Raw genomic sequence first — 17,183 nt, 5'->3', positions numbered from 1 at the left:
GCACCTTTTCCACCCCCTTCCCATTCCCCCACTGGTGGGCATCTCCTAAATTCTAAGGGACCCCATGAGACTGCAACCAGGGGAGTGATGGACATTGGCATCTTCCCAGGCTTAAGCCCTGAAACTGTCTCCAATGTTCCCCTTTCTCTGACTTTCCAGTGAGCTGACAGCAGTCCCTCCTGTTGCTTCTGTCCTAAGCCTCTCCTTGTTTCACTGCCCCCAGCGTTAATAAATGTACTCTCAAAATAAAAAATAAAATAACCTTGAGTTATTGGTCATTTGGAAAATACCGGTTCACTGTTATGCAAATCTTTCAAATGCTGACACATTGACACATTTCATTGTACAACATCAAAACATCCTATTTGTTAATAATACCTAAATCCACCCTAGCTGATCTGGCTTAGTGGATAGAGCGTTGGCCCTCAGATTGAAGGGTCTCTGGTTCGATTCCAGTCAAGGGCTGCACATACCTGGGTTGCAAGCTCAACTCCGGGGCACGTGTGGAGGCAATCAATCAATGTGTCTCGAATCGATGTTTCTCTCTGTGTGTGTCTCTTCCCCTCCCCTCCACTCTGTGTAAAAATTAATGGAAAAATGTTCCAGGGAGGAGTGGTGGAGGAGGGATTAACAAAAATAAATAAATGCCTAAATCAGAAATATCTTTTAAATAGGTTCTTACTGATTTTTAGAGAGAGAGGGAGAGAGAAACATCAATAATGAGAGAGAATCATTGATCAGCTGCTTCCTGCAGGCTCCCTACTGGGGATCAAACCTGCGACTCTGCATGTGCCCTGACTGGGAATTGAACTGCGATCTCCTGGTTCATAGGTCGACGCTCAACCACTGAGCCACACCGGCTGGGCAGAAATATTTTTTAAGTTTTAGAAAGCTGTTGAGCTCAAAGTAGCAGATACGTTTTCTGAAAATTCTAATTTTTGCTTGAAAGCTGTAATTTTATCATTAGCAACAAATACGGTCAGTTGTTTTCCTTGAAGTCACAGGTTCACTTCATCATTTTCAAGGAAAATGTATGCATATACCTAGGTCTGAACAGCCATAGTTTACAATAGGAGACATGAGTGTTCTGTGAAGAAAGCTGTTCGTGCAGCTCAGAACTCACACGGTCAAAGGGGCTTTTCCTGAGACGGCTGTGAGCAGCACAGGTGCTGCATGCGTACTTCCTACTGTGTCCCAGTGCCAAAAAAAATTACTCCAGGGTTTTATAAAAGCAGTTATTTTTACTGCTTCATTAGGGCATTCTTAAATGAAACTGTCTTTAAAATTTTTATTGCTTTTTTCATTTCGAGTATATGGCAGTGAGAAAATCCAACTACTGCTAGTGCAGTTTGGTGTCCCTGCCCTCATTTTTGCAGAGGCACCAGCAGTTTTACCCAACATTGCTTCTGTACTATTTGTTCACATATCAACACAGTGAGAAAAAATCATCTTTCTGCCTTATTATGAAAAGAGTTCAGACCTTGCAGAGCCCTGAAAAGATCTACAAAAAACGTTAAGTTTTCACATCACAGATGACACATAAGGACTGGCTGCTTTGTGTGGACCTATTGCCTCTGGAGCCCTATTGCCGGACTCGCCTGGAAACAGGCTCACTTAGCCTCCCCTTCAGCTGAACCCGACTAAAACAACTGGCAGGCTAAACGGCTCATTTTCAGACCTGCCAAATTTGAAAGTGGGGAGGGCTGGAAGCATTGTGGCTCTAGTGTACCAGTTACTGCTGCTGTCATTTTTAACTCTATCTTGTTTAGGTGCTCGTATGAGTTCTGTTGAGGACTCAGAATACATTCAGAATTTCTTCTCATACCCACTTGTATAAGCTCAAAGAAAAGGGACTTTTTTTTTTTCTAGAAATGCTTTAAAAATACTTGGGGCTTTGTGATGCTGAACATGCTCTTTCATCTCTGGCAGTTACTGGTGTAAAAAGGAATCAGAAATCAAGAGACCCCAAGATAGTTTGGAACCAGACTTATTAAAAAATGCTGGGCTGTATCTTTCACACTGGGGAGCCTAGATTTTGTTACCTAGGAAGTTGTGAGGATAAGATGAAAGAATGTACTTAAGCATTATACTGGATTGATTCAGTGGGATTCCTGGTAGTACCAGGAAGTCAAGTGCCTAAAAGTTCAACTGAGAAGTAGAGGAGGGGAACCGGCCTAAAAAGAGGGGATCCCATATGGAGGAAGGACCCAGGAGTGCAACAGAACAGCCAGGAGCACAGCTGCAGCCCAGACTTCATCTCATCAACGCTATTTCTATGTTGTTAGCAAAGGCTGGGCACATTCACATATCTATAATAATAAAAGTGTAACATGCTAATTAGACCAGACGTCCCTCCGGATGAAGCCGGGGCTGCGAGGAAAGCTGATGCCAGCAGCTGGGGGAAGGAAGGCCTACTCTTGTACGAATTTCATGCATCGGCCCTCTATTTTATATATAATAGAAGTAAAGTTGCACTGGTAAAAGATACATGTCATCAGTGGCCTTTGGGGGCGGGAGGTGGGGAGTAAGATCCTTTCAGGGCTCTGCAAGGTCCAGAAGATTCATAGAAGTGCAGCTGCCCTGGTAGAAGACACAGGAGGCCTGACCTTCCCTCTTCTCACCAGTGGCCCTGCCCCATCCCACTGGCAGCAGCACAGCTCCTGCTACCTGAGCCTTGGAGGAGCCCAGTTTTAAAATCCCACGTCCTGCTTCTGCTACAGTTTGTGCTTTATTAGTCCCATCTGTGTAAATTACTAATACTCTTTCTTTCTGTATGTGTTCTGGAAGATAGGGGAAGGCTGTCTAAAGATGCTGGCTGGCCCTTGAGGCAGCCTAACATTATTAACATCAGACACCATAAACGGATTTATGATTTACAATGAACACGGACCTAGACTTGGAAATTCTCTGGCAAAGATGAAACAGATGAGTGGTTTCTAAGCCTATTTACAGTGTAGCCCTCAGCTAGCTTTGTGAGGGGGCGACTGATGAACTGCGTGCACCCATGCTGCCACGCCACGGGAAACCCAGGCGGCGGGTCCCCAAGCCCTGCAACTGCAAAGGCATGGCTTGCCTTCTGAAGCCCTGCTGGTAGCATCACTGTTTCCGATTGCACTAGACACTAATGGTGTTTTCGCCCTTGAAAACTGGCAGGGAATTGGATAGTTCTCTGTGTGTGGTGCTCACTAATCCTTCCCTCATGGGAGCTCTTGAATTGCTCCCTCAATGCAATAGACTGATAACTCCCCACTCCTTAGAATAAGCTCTCTGCTTTCCCCACTCACAGGCAATTAATCCTTTAAGGATGCCAGCAAGCCACCCTAGCTCCACCAGTATGCTTTGTACCTAGCCTCACAATCGTGCATTTACTCAAGGAGGAAAGATGTTTTAGCAACCACAATTGTAATTGTATCCTCTCACCCCAACATTTCAGAACCTGGGCAAGAGGCTCTCTAGATTAAGAAGGGGCTTACCTTCTTGCCTCCTGGGGAAGAGGCATCAGGGGGAGGTGTACTTGTGATGTTCAGTGGGCTGGAACCACAGCTGGAAGGAGAGGACCCTCTTATCCTGTCAGAGAAAAGAGGAGTTAATTACATTGCCTTTCCGTTTTTTAGAGAGGGAGGGTGTGTGTGTGTGTGTGTGTGTAAGATGAAGGATGAAGTGGCAAACTTTTTCTGTAAAGAGCCAGAGAGTAACTACTTTAGGCTCTCTAAGTCACAGTTACTCAACTCTGCCATTGTAGCTTGAAACAGCCATAGATCATTTGTAAATGAATGGGTGTAGCTGTATTCCAAAAAAACTTTACATAAAAAAACAGGCAAGCTTGGCCAATATGGCTCAGTGGTTGAGCACGACCTATGAACCAGGAGGTCATGGTTCGATTCCCGGTCAGGGCACATGCCTAGGTTGTGGGCTTGATCCCCAGTAGGTGGTGTGCAGGAGGCAGCTGATCAATGATTCTCTCTCATCATTGATGTTTCTATCTCTCCCTTCCTCTCTGAAATCAATAAAAATATATTTTAAAAAATTAAATTAAAAAAAGCAGGTGATAAGCTGGATTTATCCCATAGACACCTAATCTAGGATGCAGACCCTGGAGTCAAGCATCTCACTGACAAAGCCCTTGGATTATGGTTTGGAATTCAGGGTGGAATTTCAAGTAAGTGGCCAGTTTTGTTTCCTTACAAAACCCAGATCAAGAGCAGGAGGGAACTTTAGAAGTTCAGTCTCTATATCTTTGATACCATGAACTAAACCCATAGCAATGATTTATCTTCTTCCCTGCAAACACTGTTCAGCCAATGAATACTCTTGGGACACGGAGGTGCCAGGATGCTCAGCCACACCTAGAAAGTAGCTCTGCAGTAGTAGTGGTCATCTTCTAAGGCAGTGGTTCTCAACCCTCCTAATGCCGCAACCCTTTAATACAGTTCCTCATGTTGTGGTGACCCCCAATGTCATTGTTACAAATTGAACATAATTACAGCATAGTGATTAATCACAAAAACAATATGTAATTATATATGTGTTTTCCAATGGTCTTAGGCGACCCCTGTGAAAGGGTCGTTTGACCCCCAAAGGGGTCGCGACCCACAGGTTGAGAACCACTGTTTTAAGGCAATAGAGAAATGATGGTCCTTCCAGGCCCTTCTCAGCGAGTGTATTTCTCAGCATAGGTTTACAGAGGGGAAGACTTAGAACCATAAACCCACATACACTTGGCAGCTGCAGGACCTCAGGAAAGTGGCCACGGCCTGGTGCTGAAGCTGGAGTTGAGGCAGAGTATGGTGGCAGCTGCGTGGCCACCAGGCTCCTAGCTCCTCATAGATGAATGTGGCTTTTGGGCCCTCAGGGACCACTCTCCACTGCCCAGCAGCCTTTTGGCACTTGGCCTGCACTGCCTAGTTCTGTGGATCTGTGAGTGAACAAGTTTTCTCTCTCCTGGATCATAAGCTTCTCAAAGGATAAATCTATATGCACCTTTAGGACACACAGAGGCCTACTAATTGCTTACTGCAAAGTGCTGTCTCCACCTTTTCTTACCTCTCCCTGTGAAACCACTTTTTCCCAGGTTCCCCATCTTGGAATTGCCTTTTCATTGTTTCTTGTTTCATCTTCAGTATCTAGTCCTTATATTATTCATTTCTCTTTTGGAGAGCATCACCACTGTAGGATGGGCCTCGTTCCTGGGTTATCTGGGTTATCAAGCATGCTCACCTTCCTCTCCTCCCATTCCAACTGACTTCCGCAGTGCTTACCAACCCCTGTTCAGCATCCCGTAGTGAATGGGGTGTTACCATTTTCCAGTGTGAGCTACTCAGCATCACTTCTTAGTGATGTTAGAAATTTCCCGTCAGAGCTCGGTGGCTTTTTACAGAGAGACTGCCCAATTAGGCGGCCAGATTCCTGACCCTGAATATGCCACTCATGTGCCCACCCAGCATGTGCCTGTCTTTTCTAGAAGCAATGCCTACCTTCATCACAAACCCAAGCTTCAACCAAGTTCAAAATCTCTCTTGCCTGCTTCAGCCCATGTACTTTCCCTTTTCTCTATTATAAAGAAAACAGGCTTCTCAGAGACTGTGAGATCATCAAGGTCAAGGGCTGGTTTACCCTGTTCTTGAATGGTCTCAGCCAAGCACAGGGTATGCAGTGGCTGATGGCAACCTGGTCATCGCTGACCCCACATCTCCCTCCTGAAGTGTCATCCTTCATTCCTGTTGGGTTGGAACAGAACAGCTACCCACTGGGTCAGAGCCCCACTAGAGCCAACTGGAACACAGAGCCAGCCCCATTCACCTGCAAATCCAGTGGCAGCAAGAATTAGCGGTCGTTTTTCCTTTTCCTATGATTATGTCCCATTACATTTGCAGGACCTGGTTTCCAACTCTCCATTCCCCAACTTCAGGTGGACTCATAATAACTACTTCCTTCTCAATGACTGCTCTTAGAGACTTACACTTAAGTAACAATTCTGAGCCCTCTCTTTCAGTTTCTGTGCCAGGAACTGTCCTGAGTTTCCTCACGATCCCACAGCAATCCCTGGAGAGAGATGTGCCTCCCTTCCACGGCCTAAGTCAACAGAGACCAAGAAGCTAAATGAATCTCCTGAGCACCACCAAGTGCCAGTACAGCAGTGATTCTCAACCGGGTGCCCCAAGAATTTTTAAGACATGCGATACCTATTTAGTCAGAGCACTTTTTCAAATAGAAAAATGACAGTCAACACAATAGCTGTCCAGTGTGAATGAATCAAAATTATACCAATTTTTTTTTTTTAGATTGGCAAAAAATATATTGTTGTGGTGTGCTGCAGAATTTTAGTCATTAGTTATGTATGCCATGAGAAGAAAAAGGTGGAAAATTGCTGAAGTAGAGGTCCAGGACTCACACCCGGTAAACTTCCGTCACTCCTATGAAGGAGCAGTCCTGCCCGAGGAAGCTTCCATCAGGAGCCGAAGGGCCTGGTCTCCACTACACCCAGGCAGTTTTGTGATCGGAGAAGCGAATGCTTTGAAAACCAGATCTCGGCTCTCCTGCAGTCCTGGGGTGCCAGTGTTCCCCGTCCCCACTGGGAAGCACCCTGAGCCATACACCAAGTCACTAGAAAGTGGAGCCTCCCACCGAGTTCCCTTTAGCTCTGGGCTGTTTGGGTTTAGCCTCTTTATTTAAGGCAGGATTTCTCAGTCTCAGCACTACTGACAGTTTGGACTAGAAATTTTTTTTTTTTTTAAATATATTTTATTGATTTTTTACAGAGAGGAAGGGAGAGAGATAGAGAGTTAGAAACATCGATGAGAGAGAAACATCGATCAGCTGCCTCCTGCACATCTCCTACTGAAGATGTGCCCGCAACCCAGGTACATGCCCTTGACCGGAATCGAACCTGGGACCTTTCAGTCCGCAGGCCGACGCTCTATCCACTGAGCCAAACCGGTTTCGGCTAGAAATTATTTTTGTTGGGGGTGGGTGGGGGAGAGGCAGTTCTGTGTACTGTAGGTTATAACTATATACACCCAATGATGTAGGATGTTCAGGAAGCAGCACCCTGGCCTCAACCCAGGGATGTTTAGTAGCAACCTCCCACCTATTTGTGACAACCAACTATGTCTCCAGAGATTATAAAACATCCTCTGGGGGTGGTGGGGGGTGAGAATGCTCTGGGTTGAGAGCCACCAGTTTAAGGGAACAACTAGAAGATGCTACTTGCCTGTGGATTTCCATGATTTCCTCAGCAATCATTCGACCTATTTTTCCTGCCCCAGCCCTGGTTCCCCCTGGAATCCCTGGGACAGTGGGGTGGGTCCTCTTTGGGCCACCTACAACAAAGGAATCAGAGAGTGAGAAAGGGGAAACCGAGGAAGAAACACTACTGTACATTAAATTACAATCAGTTCATCCCATGATGCACTTGAAGTTCAACCTGAGGGCTGTGCCTTAGGGCTTATGGTTAGAACCATAGCTCAGCAGGAAAAGGCTCAGTTTTCCTTCCAGGTTCAGAGGCAAAGCACTGAAGAACGCAATTCCCCTCCCGGCTCAGCATACCCTCACTGAATGCACTGTGCTGCACAGATAAGGCAGCTCCCTGCCCTCGAGGCTCACAGCCTCTGGGGTGGCAGACAAGATGAACAGTGGCAAAGTGGGACAAGTTTGACAAGTAGACATGAGGCACCCAACTCATCCTGGCCAGGGCAGCTTCCTGAAGATTTCAACCCTGAGCCGAGTCTTGAGAGAGGGAGCATACATTAGCTTGGCAGAGAGGCAGGGAGGGGGAAGCATTCCAGGCACAGCAACCAGTAGATGCAAGGGTACTGAGGAGGACAACACTTGGGAGACCACTCCAAGAGATTCATCGTGAATGAGGATGAAGCAGTGATGGAGGCAACAGGGGAGGCGGGTACCAATCAGACCATGAAGGGCCTTGGATGCCAGACTAACAGATTTGGACAGATGCACAAAGGAATCAGGAGCACCAACGGACCCTACACAGAAAGGCAATGACTTAGATTTGGTTGTTAGCCAGCCAGCTGCATGGAGGATGAACTGCAGCGGAGGATGGGGGCAGGCAGAGTGAGACGGGTTAGGAAGTTACCAGGCACAGGTGAGAGGGTGAAGGAATGGCAGTGGTGATGAGAGGTTTGAGACAGAAGAGGCAGGTTCCATGTTCAGACAGAAAGGGAGAGCAGGAGATAAGGTTTCTGGCTTAAGCAACCAGAGGGGCTTGGGGAGAATTGGTTGGGATGTGCTGACTTCCTGGTGCCTTTGGACTCTGGGTGGTCCTTTCCAGGAGGCAGTGCAGAGACAGACCTGGAGCTCAGCGGGGCCTGGATGCAGGTCACCCATGGAGGGGGTCCTGCAGAGCACGTGCAAGTGCCCATGGAGGACGTGGCAAATGTGGAGAGCAGGGGGCAGGGGCAAGGCCAAGTCCTGGGAGGGAGCCCCGGGGCACAGCACCCCCCTCCCACACAGGGGCCTGTGACAGTCATGAAAGAGCACGTCAGTTGCATCACAGCCAGCGGGCAGCACAAGGGAGGAGAAGCAGGAGAGGAGCCAGACTTTGCTATTTCAAGAGCTTCCAGGACCCAGCAGCCTCCGGAAAGACAAAACCAAGTTTCGGGTATTCCAGGCTCAGAGAGAAGGTGAGAAGACCGTGTCCTTCGTGCTCATCCTCGCGAGGCCTCCCTTGTTCCACAAAACAGGGTGGCTGGGGACCCCAGATACGAGAGGCCTTTTGTTCACAAGCAGCTTCTCAGGGGCGAGCCCGATGCCCTGGGCAACAGTTACCTTCTCCAGGGGGCAGCATGCCGTCCATGCTGTGGGGGGACACTGTGAGCTGCGGGAAGCCTGGGTCCCTGCCTTCCAGGACGTTGGCTCTGTGAACATCCCAGCAAGAAGGAAACGTGAGTCAGGCCTGCTCAGACCATGCACCTTTCACCTTGGCCAAGATGTCCGGTGTCCACTCTGGACCTGGACAGGCCAGAAAATGAAGTGTCTGTCTGAGTGAGTGGCCCAAAGGTCTCCTCGCTGAGCGGTAACACGATGGATGGCATCCTGGCCTTTGGCCTCACTGCCTGGGGGCCCTTCTGATCAGTGGTGACTGCAGCAGCCCCTGCCCCAGCTGCGGGCCTGCTCCCTGCCAGCCTGCACTGCACCTGCCCTAGCCCCTCGCTCAGCCCGAACCACAGGTGGGGGTTTGGACACCACAGGGAGGGAGATGTGGGGAGTGGCCTGGCCAGAGCGAAGGTCTTTCCCTTCCCTGCTTCTCTAGCAGGTGGCATTCCAGCTGCAATGCTCAAGCCACCAGCCTGGTGCCCCCCCCCCTCCCCCCAGCCAAGGCCAGGCTGAGCTGATGCCCATGGGAGCCTTCCATGGAAGGCCAGCCCTTTCCTCAGAGATGCCCCGGGAGCCCCGGGTAAAGGGCCTGCAGAATTCAGAGGTTGGCTGCTTTATCTGGAAGGAGGTGGTATGGGTTCCTGGAGCAATACCATAGGCCTGGGGCCTGCACAGTATGAGTACTAAGCTTGTCCCCTGTTAACAACCCGTTTGGCTTCTGAAATCCTGAGGCTTCACAGGGTATTAGCAGTTGGCACTAAAGGATGTGATACTGGCTGTGGCTGCACCCCTTTCCCTGGTAAGGAGCCCAGGGCATTTCGTGTTGAAGCGAAGAAACTTCTGACATAGGAGAAACACTTACAAAACAACAGTGTTGGTTGAGACAATGTATTCTACTTCCTTGGTCCAAGGGTTCATGAAACTGAACCATCGACTCCGCAGTGTGATGAAAGAACCATCTTTGATTTTAAACTTATAGCAGTTAGTTGTAATCTTTTCTCTCGTCTGTAAAACTGCAAATGCAAAGAAACCATGAACATTGTTGTTTCCTCAGGTGAGGGTATGAAACGCACCAAATCCTAACGCATTGGGCTCCAATGCCACCTCTCCAGTAAGCCAAGGTCGTTTCTAAGGGGCTGACTCAGAGCCTTGCGATTCAGTTGTGAGTCTGTCCCCGTTTCCCAGTGTATGAGATGATGGCTCCAGGAAATGTCTGGCTGCATTGCCAGAATCAGTGGTGACGTGGACACCAGCTAATGAGAAGGCGCGGTGCAAAGGGACCGTGTTCTTCTCATCTCAAAGCCCGAGGCAGTACAGCTCTTTTAGGACATCTTCATCCAGAGAAGTCACTCACCTATTCGAACCTATTCTTTTATGTAACTAACACGAAACGAGCACCTTTCATGTGCCAGGCCTGGAGATAGGAGACAGACTATGACACTTGCCCGCAGGAGAACAATGAGGCAGCTATGCAGAGGAGGAGACTGGGGCCTTGAGGGATGAACAGAAGTTTGACAAAGGGAAGAATGCAGCAGTGCCCAGTTGTGACAGGGCCAGGGAGGCGGCAGGGGACAGGGAGATGGTCGGCACGGCTGCGCACAGGCCTGGGCAGGCAAGGATGGGGGGTGAAGCTGAGGAGGTAGGTCGGGTCCAGGTGGTAGAGGGCCTTGAACGCCTATCAAAGGCATTTGGCCTTGAGTGTAAAGGTGAGTTTTAAGCAGAAATGGGACATTGTCAGGCTTGGTCTACCACAGAAATGGGTTAACTATGGACAGAAGAGGGACTGGGAGCAGAAGGGAGGCCTGTCAGCAGGCTCTCGCAATTAAAAGGTGGGCACAAGGGCCCGAACCAGGACAGTGGAGGTGGCAAAAGGGTCCTCTGTGGACATTCATGTCTGAGGTGAATGAACCGATCTGGTAAATGATAACGTAAAGGAAGGGTCAATACGGGTTTCTCTCTGAGGAGGCTGCATATGTGGCCGTGCTATTAACGAAGAGGAAAAGACAGGCAGCAGTGCAGGGTTTTATGAAAAAGAGAATTAGAACTGTTGGGCCGCACCAAATCTTCAGGGGTCCAGGTGGATCCTGTGAATAAGGGATGCCCTCTGGAAATCAGCCGGACCTCTGTCCAGAAACAGCTGGGCAGGCAGGGCCGGGTTCTGTAGGGGATGAACAGGGCCAGGCCATCAGCCTCCTCTCCTCACAGATTTTTGGCCTCGAGACCCCTGGGCTGGCTGAGGCTGCAGCCCTGGGGCTGATTTCCCGGATGTCCGTGTGGACCAGTGCAGAAACGGGGGCATGTAAACTTAACGTCCTCTGTGCAGCTGGCTTACCTTGCCTGTGACATTCTGCGAGATGGCCTATGTCATCTTGGTGAAAATATTCATAACATGATGTGCCTAGAAGTTCTTGTGGTAAATATGCCAAAATAGCTGTTGCCCTGGAAGGGAATATTAAAATAAAAAAAAGCCAGGCAATTACTCTGTGGAGATTTTATTTATATGTACATATATGTATGTATACATGTGTACATGACACATGTATGTATGTGTGTATATATGACAGAGTCAGCCCTCTGAAAATCACCCGGCTTTGGCCTTGTTCTCATATATATATATGTATTTCATGCAACTGAATTACACTAAAGTTATAAAAACTCAGGGAAAGAAAGCAAAGAAGCCTTTCAAAGGGGTTGTTATAACAAGTAATCAAGTTCTGGGAGGTTTAAAAATGGTAACTATATTAGATAAAAATGTGGTAGAAATCTACACCCCAGTGCAAAACTTATCCATTTTACTGCCAACTTTTTATCAGGAAAACCAAACACCACAAGGTCCAGCAGCAGGAGCCATCAGGACCTTGGAAAATGTCTTCTTTCACCGCACGGAGTGACTTTGCAGGAGCCTGAAAATGACTAGCCTGCGAATATTCTTAAGAGGCAGCAGAGGGCAGTGGGAAACCTGGGACTGCTGGGCCTGCAGCCCAGGTCTACTACCAACGAGTGCAAGTCCTGGAGGAAGCCAGGCTCCAGGCTGGGCCTCAGTCCTCCTCCATAAACGATGAGGTGGACAATCAGTGCTGTCCATCAGAACCTTCTGTGATGATGAGAATGTTCCATATCTGAGCCAACAGCCACATGTGGCTACTGAGTACTTGAAATGTGACCAGTGAGCCTGAGGAGTTTAATTTTAATTGATTAAATTAAAACTTGAGTAGTCATATGAGATTACCAATAGCCTCAGGACTACTCTTTTCCAAGTCCTAGTTCCCGAATTCCCATCACAGGAGTGGTCCGGGAACATCCCACATGTGCTGTGCCTACGGGTTCTCTGGCCACGGGCATCCAACCACCTACTTAACTAGCTCCACACGCCAAGAATGAGAGGAAATCTCTGCGTTTACAACGACATTCTTATGGATCTCAGATTTTAGCAGCGACCACATCACTACCTCTCGCTTTATTCTTAGGAAAGCCAGCTCGTTGCCCCATTGTCTCTGCTTTACTCGGGGTTGAACTCCCCATTATCATTCAAGAGTAACATGCAGGCACTCACCTCTGGTCTACAAAAACAAACTTCCCGTCGATGGCATGCCGAGAAACATATTCCATAGACTTCACCCTGATTTCCCCGTTCACCGGTTGTGGAACCACATGAGAATGCAGCCGTCCTATCGCGACAAGGCAGCTGAGATTACACCCCTCATTGTCCGGCTCGTTGTCTTCATCCAGCCCCATCTTTGTGGGTGGCCAGCTTTTCAAATAGCCAGTGCTGTGGATTGTGCAGAAGCTTTTTCGATCTGCTAGAAAGCAAAGTCCACGGTTAGTGGCAGTTGGCTTTAGGGGACGGAAAGGAAGACTGAAAATTAACTATCATCCAGTGTCATGTGTGTTTAGTCGAGCTGGTTAAACCAAGGGAGAGGTATGAGTCGACCTGGGGAAAGGAAGGCTGCCCAGAAACACAATGTGGAGGCAGATCAAGAAGGATGGGCTCTGGCTCAGGGATGAGGATGTGCAAAGACTGAGGATGTGCCAAGGCTGAGGATGTGCAAAGGCTGAGGATGTGCAAAGGCTGAGGATGTGCCAAGGCTGAGGATGTGCCAAGGCTGAGGATGTACAACGGCACAGAGCAGAGCCGGTATAAGAAACAGCACGGAGCTCTGTGTGGTTCAGTGAAAGCGAGGGGCTGGGGGTGCAGCTGGAAAGGCAGGTGGGGCCTTGGATTATTTGCTAACAATTGTGCTGGTCTTTTCTGTTAGGAAATGAAGATCTCCCAACGGGATTTAAGTGGAGAAACAGCAAAATCAAATCAGGGGTTGGAGGCTCTAGAAGCAGAGTGACAGGTGAACTGGAAGAGGAGACCAGGAGGAGGAGAATCGCAGCGAGAGGCGAGGGCTGCGCTGGGCAGTGCCCTGAGGAGGTGACAGGGGAGGATGTGGGAGAAACTGCTGAGAATTCCTGGGATTTGGTATGATTATCCAAGTATTTGGCATGAAAGAAAGCAAATGAAGGTAACTTGATTTCACTTTGGGACATAGTAAAAGTGTGGAGCACCTTGGGTTTCAACCATAAAATCCTTGGAGTGTTTAGCAAGCATCAGGTCTGTGCTAGTGACTAGGAACTGTAGAAACCAAATCCTGTTAAGGATTTAACTTTTCTTCAAGAGCAATGGGAACAGCCAAGGGTTTGAAATAGGGAACTGATCAGATTTGCATTTTTTTTTTTTAAATATATTTTATTGATTTTTTTACAGAGAAGGGAGAGGGATAGAGAGAAACATCGATGAGAGAGAAACATTGATCAGCTGCCTCCTGCACACCCCCCACTGGGGATGTGCCTGCAGCCAAGGTACATGCCCTTGACTGGAATCGAACCTGGGACCCTTCAGTCCACAGGCCGACGCTCTATCCACTGAGCCAAACCGGTTAGGGCAGATTTGCATTTTAAAAAGGTCTTTCTGGCTGCTGTGTGGAGAGATGGAAGGTGTGTGGGGTCTACTTTACAAAGACAGGGGGGAGCTGAGTGCAGCCTGGATCTAGGGATAGTGGTGAACGTGGAGGTGGATAAACAGTTCAGATACCTTCTGCAGAAGGAATTCACTGTGGCAGGGCTTTGTGACTGTGGGGTGAAATGGGGTGAGGGTGCCTCTCGGGTGTCTAGTATGTGCAACTAGGTGGATGGCGGTTTACATTTTGCTGTATTATTAGTTTTTTGCTGCTATTTATATCAAGGAGAAGCTCAGGTGGTTACTTTTACATCTATCATGTTTACAGATGCCCTTGAGATATCTAAGTGGTAGATTTAATAAGCAGTTAATTTATGAATCTGGAGTTCAAAAGAGAAGTCTAGGCTAGAAATATAAACTTGGCAGTTATTGACATATAAATGATATTGAAAGCTAAGGGATCACCTCTGGATGCAGCAGATACAGAAAAGAGAAGGTGGCCCCAGACAGGTGAGGAGCCCGCAGCAGGAACCAGGAAGAGGCTGGAGAGGCTGAGGGTGGGGAGACGAGAATGGGGTTTCATGGGATCTGAGGAAGAGAACACTTTAAGATGGCAGGAAAACGAAAAGTGACCTTTGCATTCAGCATGAAGGTCACTGATGAATTCAGCAAGAATAGTTTTGATGGACGGGCGGGTTGCTCAAGAGGCAGTTAGAATTGTGGATGGGAGTATCTTTCCCAACCAATGACAACAAGCAGAATGTAAGCAGAGGAAGCCTTCCCAGGACTCTGTTGCCCTGAAAGCCCATCAGGGCTTCTAGCTCTCCCTGCCCCCTTCTCCCACGTGGTAGGTAGCGGGCAGTAGGGTCCTGGCTGTGGTCCTGGGACTTGCCGCTCTGGCCAGCAGGGAGACGCTGAGCCAGTGCCCTGCTGAGCGCACCCGTGTAGAAGCGAGAATCACCTGGGACAGGAGGTGGCAGAACTGTGAAATGGTTACCTTTTTTCTTTGAGCAGGTGGAGGGAAACTCCTTGTCTTCAACCTTTACTGAAGGCCTGTTACACTTCATCCTACAGAAGAAAGAACGCCGTGCTCCAGAACATAACCGAGATGGCCCAGGGGTTATATCTGTTTTAACTGGGAGTCCAGCTGCAAATCAATACACAAAACGTGATAAACTGAGAGCAGTGTTGTCTGTCAGGAGGGGAGTGTGACCTTGAAGAAAGCCTTTTCTTTCCTGCCTCCCTGCTTATAGCGGTGACATGAGAATAACATTTCTCCTCAGGTTAGGCCTTAAAAGATGCCATACGGGTAGGTGTGTGGTCTGGCAATGTTTCTAGTCACGTGGAATGCAGCCCCTGGAGGAATGGACAGGGTGCTCTGGGGGATAAAAAGAAACAGCACAGGGTTCCTGTCCAGCAGGAGCTCAGGGCTGAGAAGGGGAAATGGAAGTTCATCATGAAAACACAGGGTGATGTATGATTAGTGCCAAGCGAATGGCAGACACAACCTGTGCTTCCCAGGGGAGAAGAACATAGGCTGGGACTTGATGGGCAAGATTTCGATGCTGAAGTGGAAAGGATGAAGCAGAATACTCTTAACCTCTCAGTCCAGATCCCTGGACCCCACTTAGGTCTGTGCTGTCTAGTTTAGCAGCTGCCAGCTCATGCAGCTGTTGCAAATCTGACGCACAGGCATGCTGGCGGGGTGTGCTGTGCGAATCCACACAGGATTTCAAAGACTTAGAACTAAAAAAGGTAAAAGATCCTCATTGTGGATTTATTGGGTTAAATAAAATATAGTATTACAATTAGTTTTACATTTTTTACTATTTTTGATTGCAAATGTGACTCATATTTGTGGTCTGCATTTGTGTTTCCCTTGGACTGTGCTGTGTTAAACCAACTGAATTGGAGTCTTGGGGGAGGGGGCAGCGTGACTGTGACCTTGACAGAAACACCGGCTACTTATCACTGCAGAAGCTGCTGCTGCAGATCCTGTTGGGGCAATGCGCGCCCACTGACCACCACGGGTCAGGGCCAAGGCTACTGCCCAGGGCTCCTCCTGGTCTTACCTCCTGCAACCTCCCTCCCACACTGCCGCCTCTGATCTTCCCAGAATGCCAGTCCGAGCCTGTCCCACCTGGTCAGAGCCCCTCCCTGTGTCCCCACCACGGAGAGGCCTTCGTATCCAGCCCTCCCCTGCCCATGCATGGTTTTTTCCAGCAGCATCAAGCAGCCGCATGGCAGGCACCACACCTCTGCACCCGCCCACAAATCATTTCCTCGGCTCTCTTCCTCTCTTTCTCACCCGGCAAACATTAATTCATCTTTTCAAACCCACTGCAGTTGTCACCTACGCGGTGATGCCTGTCCCGGCGCCCACATGAGAATTAATCATCTGCTCTCTCTGCCTGGCACCACTTCTGTGGCTGCACCTATTATGCAGGGAGCTGTCTGACTCCTTATATCCAGGACTATCTGGTAAGAACCTCAAAGGTAGGGGCCAAACACCACTCATCTCTTTCTCCTCAGGTCACCAGAACGTTGCAAGGGCCAGACTATAAAGGACACGTCGCAGAAATCGCATTGTACTTTTAGGAAGAAGAGGAGTGCCTTAATGAAAAGGATAGTTTAAAGGAGATTCCTCTGGTGGTATTTCCCTCCAGGGATTAAAACAGGGAGCTTGGAAGCAGGAAACTGGTTAGGCCATGACTGCACTGGGCCAAGATGTGCCGGGAACTGTCCCATATGCTTTATGTATATTATTGTGTTTAATCCTCGCCATAACTCAAAGACAAAGGTACTATTTTGCAGATAAGGAGGCTGAGGCACAGAGAGGGTAAGTAACTTGCTCAAGGTCACACAGCTGGCCAATGGTGGAACCAGGATGTGAGCATGACAATCTGACTCCAGAGCCCACATTCTTAACTGCTGTGGTGCACAGCCTCCCCTGGGTCTAAAGGAGAAGAAAACTACAGGCCCTCACACAGGAGGCAGGAGAGGATGCAGGAACAGGAAGCTGGGGGAGTGTGCACAGTGGTTCCACTGCTGCAAGAAGGAAGCCAGGAAGGGGAGCCAATCTAAGGAGGAACCACTGTAGTCAAAGAAAACTAGCTATATTTCATTTCAAGTTTTCTTACTTTTGTGAGGCTGCATGTATACAACTCAGATAAACAGAGCTGATTATTTTTGGGGAGAAACAAATCAACCTGGTGTGAGACATTTAGGGGCATATAACTGATTCTGAATTCCTAGGGGAATTTCTGGATTCAAAAAAAAAAAAAAAAAAAAAAAAGACTGAAAATCAGTCTGGCCCGGTGTGCTCAGTGGTTGAGTGTCGACCTATGAACAGGAGGTCACAGTTCAATTCCCAGTCAGGGCCCGGGTTGCAGGCTCGACCCCAGTGTGG

General features: G+C 48.5%; 1 protein-coding gene across 23 annotated transcripts in view; it reads right to left on the bottom strand.

Moving 5' to 3' along the window:
* The window catches only part of ARNTL (aryl hydrocarbon receptor nuclear translocator like), a 105,669-nt gene that overhangs the window by 3,244 nt on the left and 85,242 nt on the right, over window positions 1-17,183 (bottom strand). For 13 of the 23 annotated variants that reach the window (XM_036325448.1, XM_036325453.1, XM_036325447.1 and 10 more), the window contains 8 exons: window positions 14,772-14,921; window positions 12,386-12,632; window positions 11,165-11,271; window positions 9,695-9,845; window positions 8,785-8,873; window positions 7,211-7,319; window positions 3,474-3,567; window positions 474-575 (listed from right to left, as the gene is read on the bottom strand). In XM_036325448.1, coding sequence (XP_036181341.1) covers window positions 474-575; window positions 3,474-3,567; window positions 7,211-7,319; window positions 8,785-8,873; window positions 9,695-9,845; window positions 11,165-11,271; window positions 12,386-12,632; window positions 14,772-14,921 — 1,049 coding nt within the window. The remainder of the gene's footprint in view (window positions 1-473; window positions 576-3,473; window positions 3,568-7,210; window positions 7,320-8,784; window positions 8,874-9,694; window positions 9,846-11,164; window positions 11,272-12,385; window positions 12,633-14,771; window positions 14,922-17,183) is intronic. The other 10 variants (XR_004970432.1, XM_036325461.1, XM_036325468.1 and 7 more) reach the window with 4 other exon arrangements.

This window comes from Myotis myotis, unplaced genomic scaffold, assembly GCF_014108235.1.
Source record: "Myotis myotis isolate mMyoMyo1 unplaced genomic scaffold, mMyoMyo1.p scaffold_m19_p_10, whole genome shotgun sequence".
In the NCBI taxonomy this organism is placed as follows: Eukaryota; Metazoa; Chordata; class Mammalia; order Chiroptera; family Vespertilionidae; genus Myotis; species Myotis myotis.
This window is presented reverse-complemented; position numbering and strand designations above follow the sequence as displayed.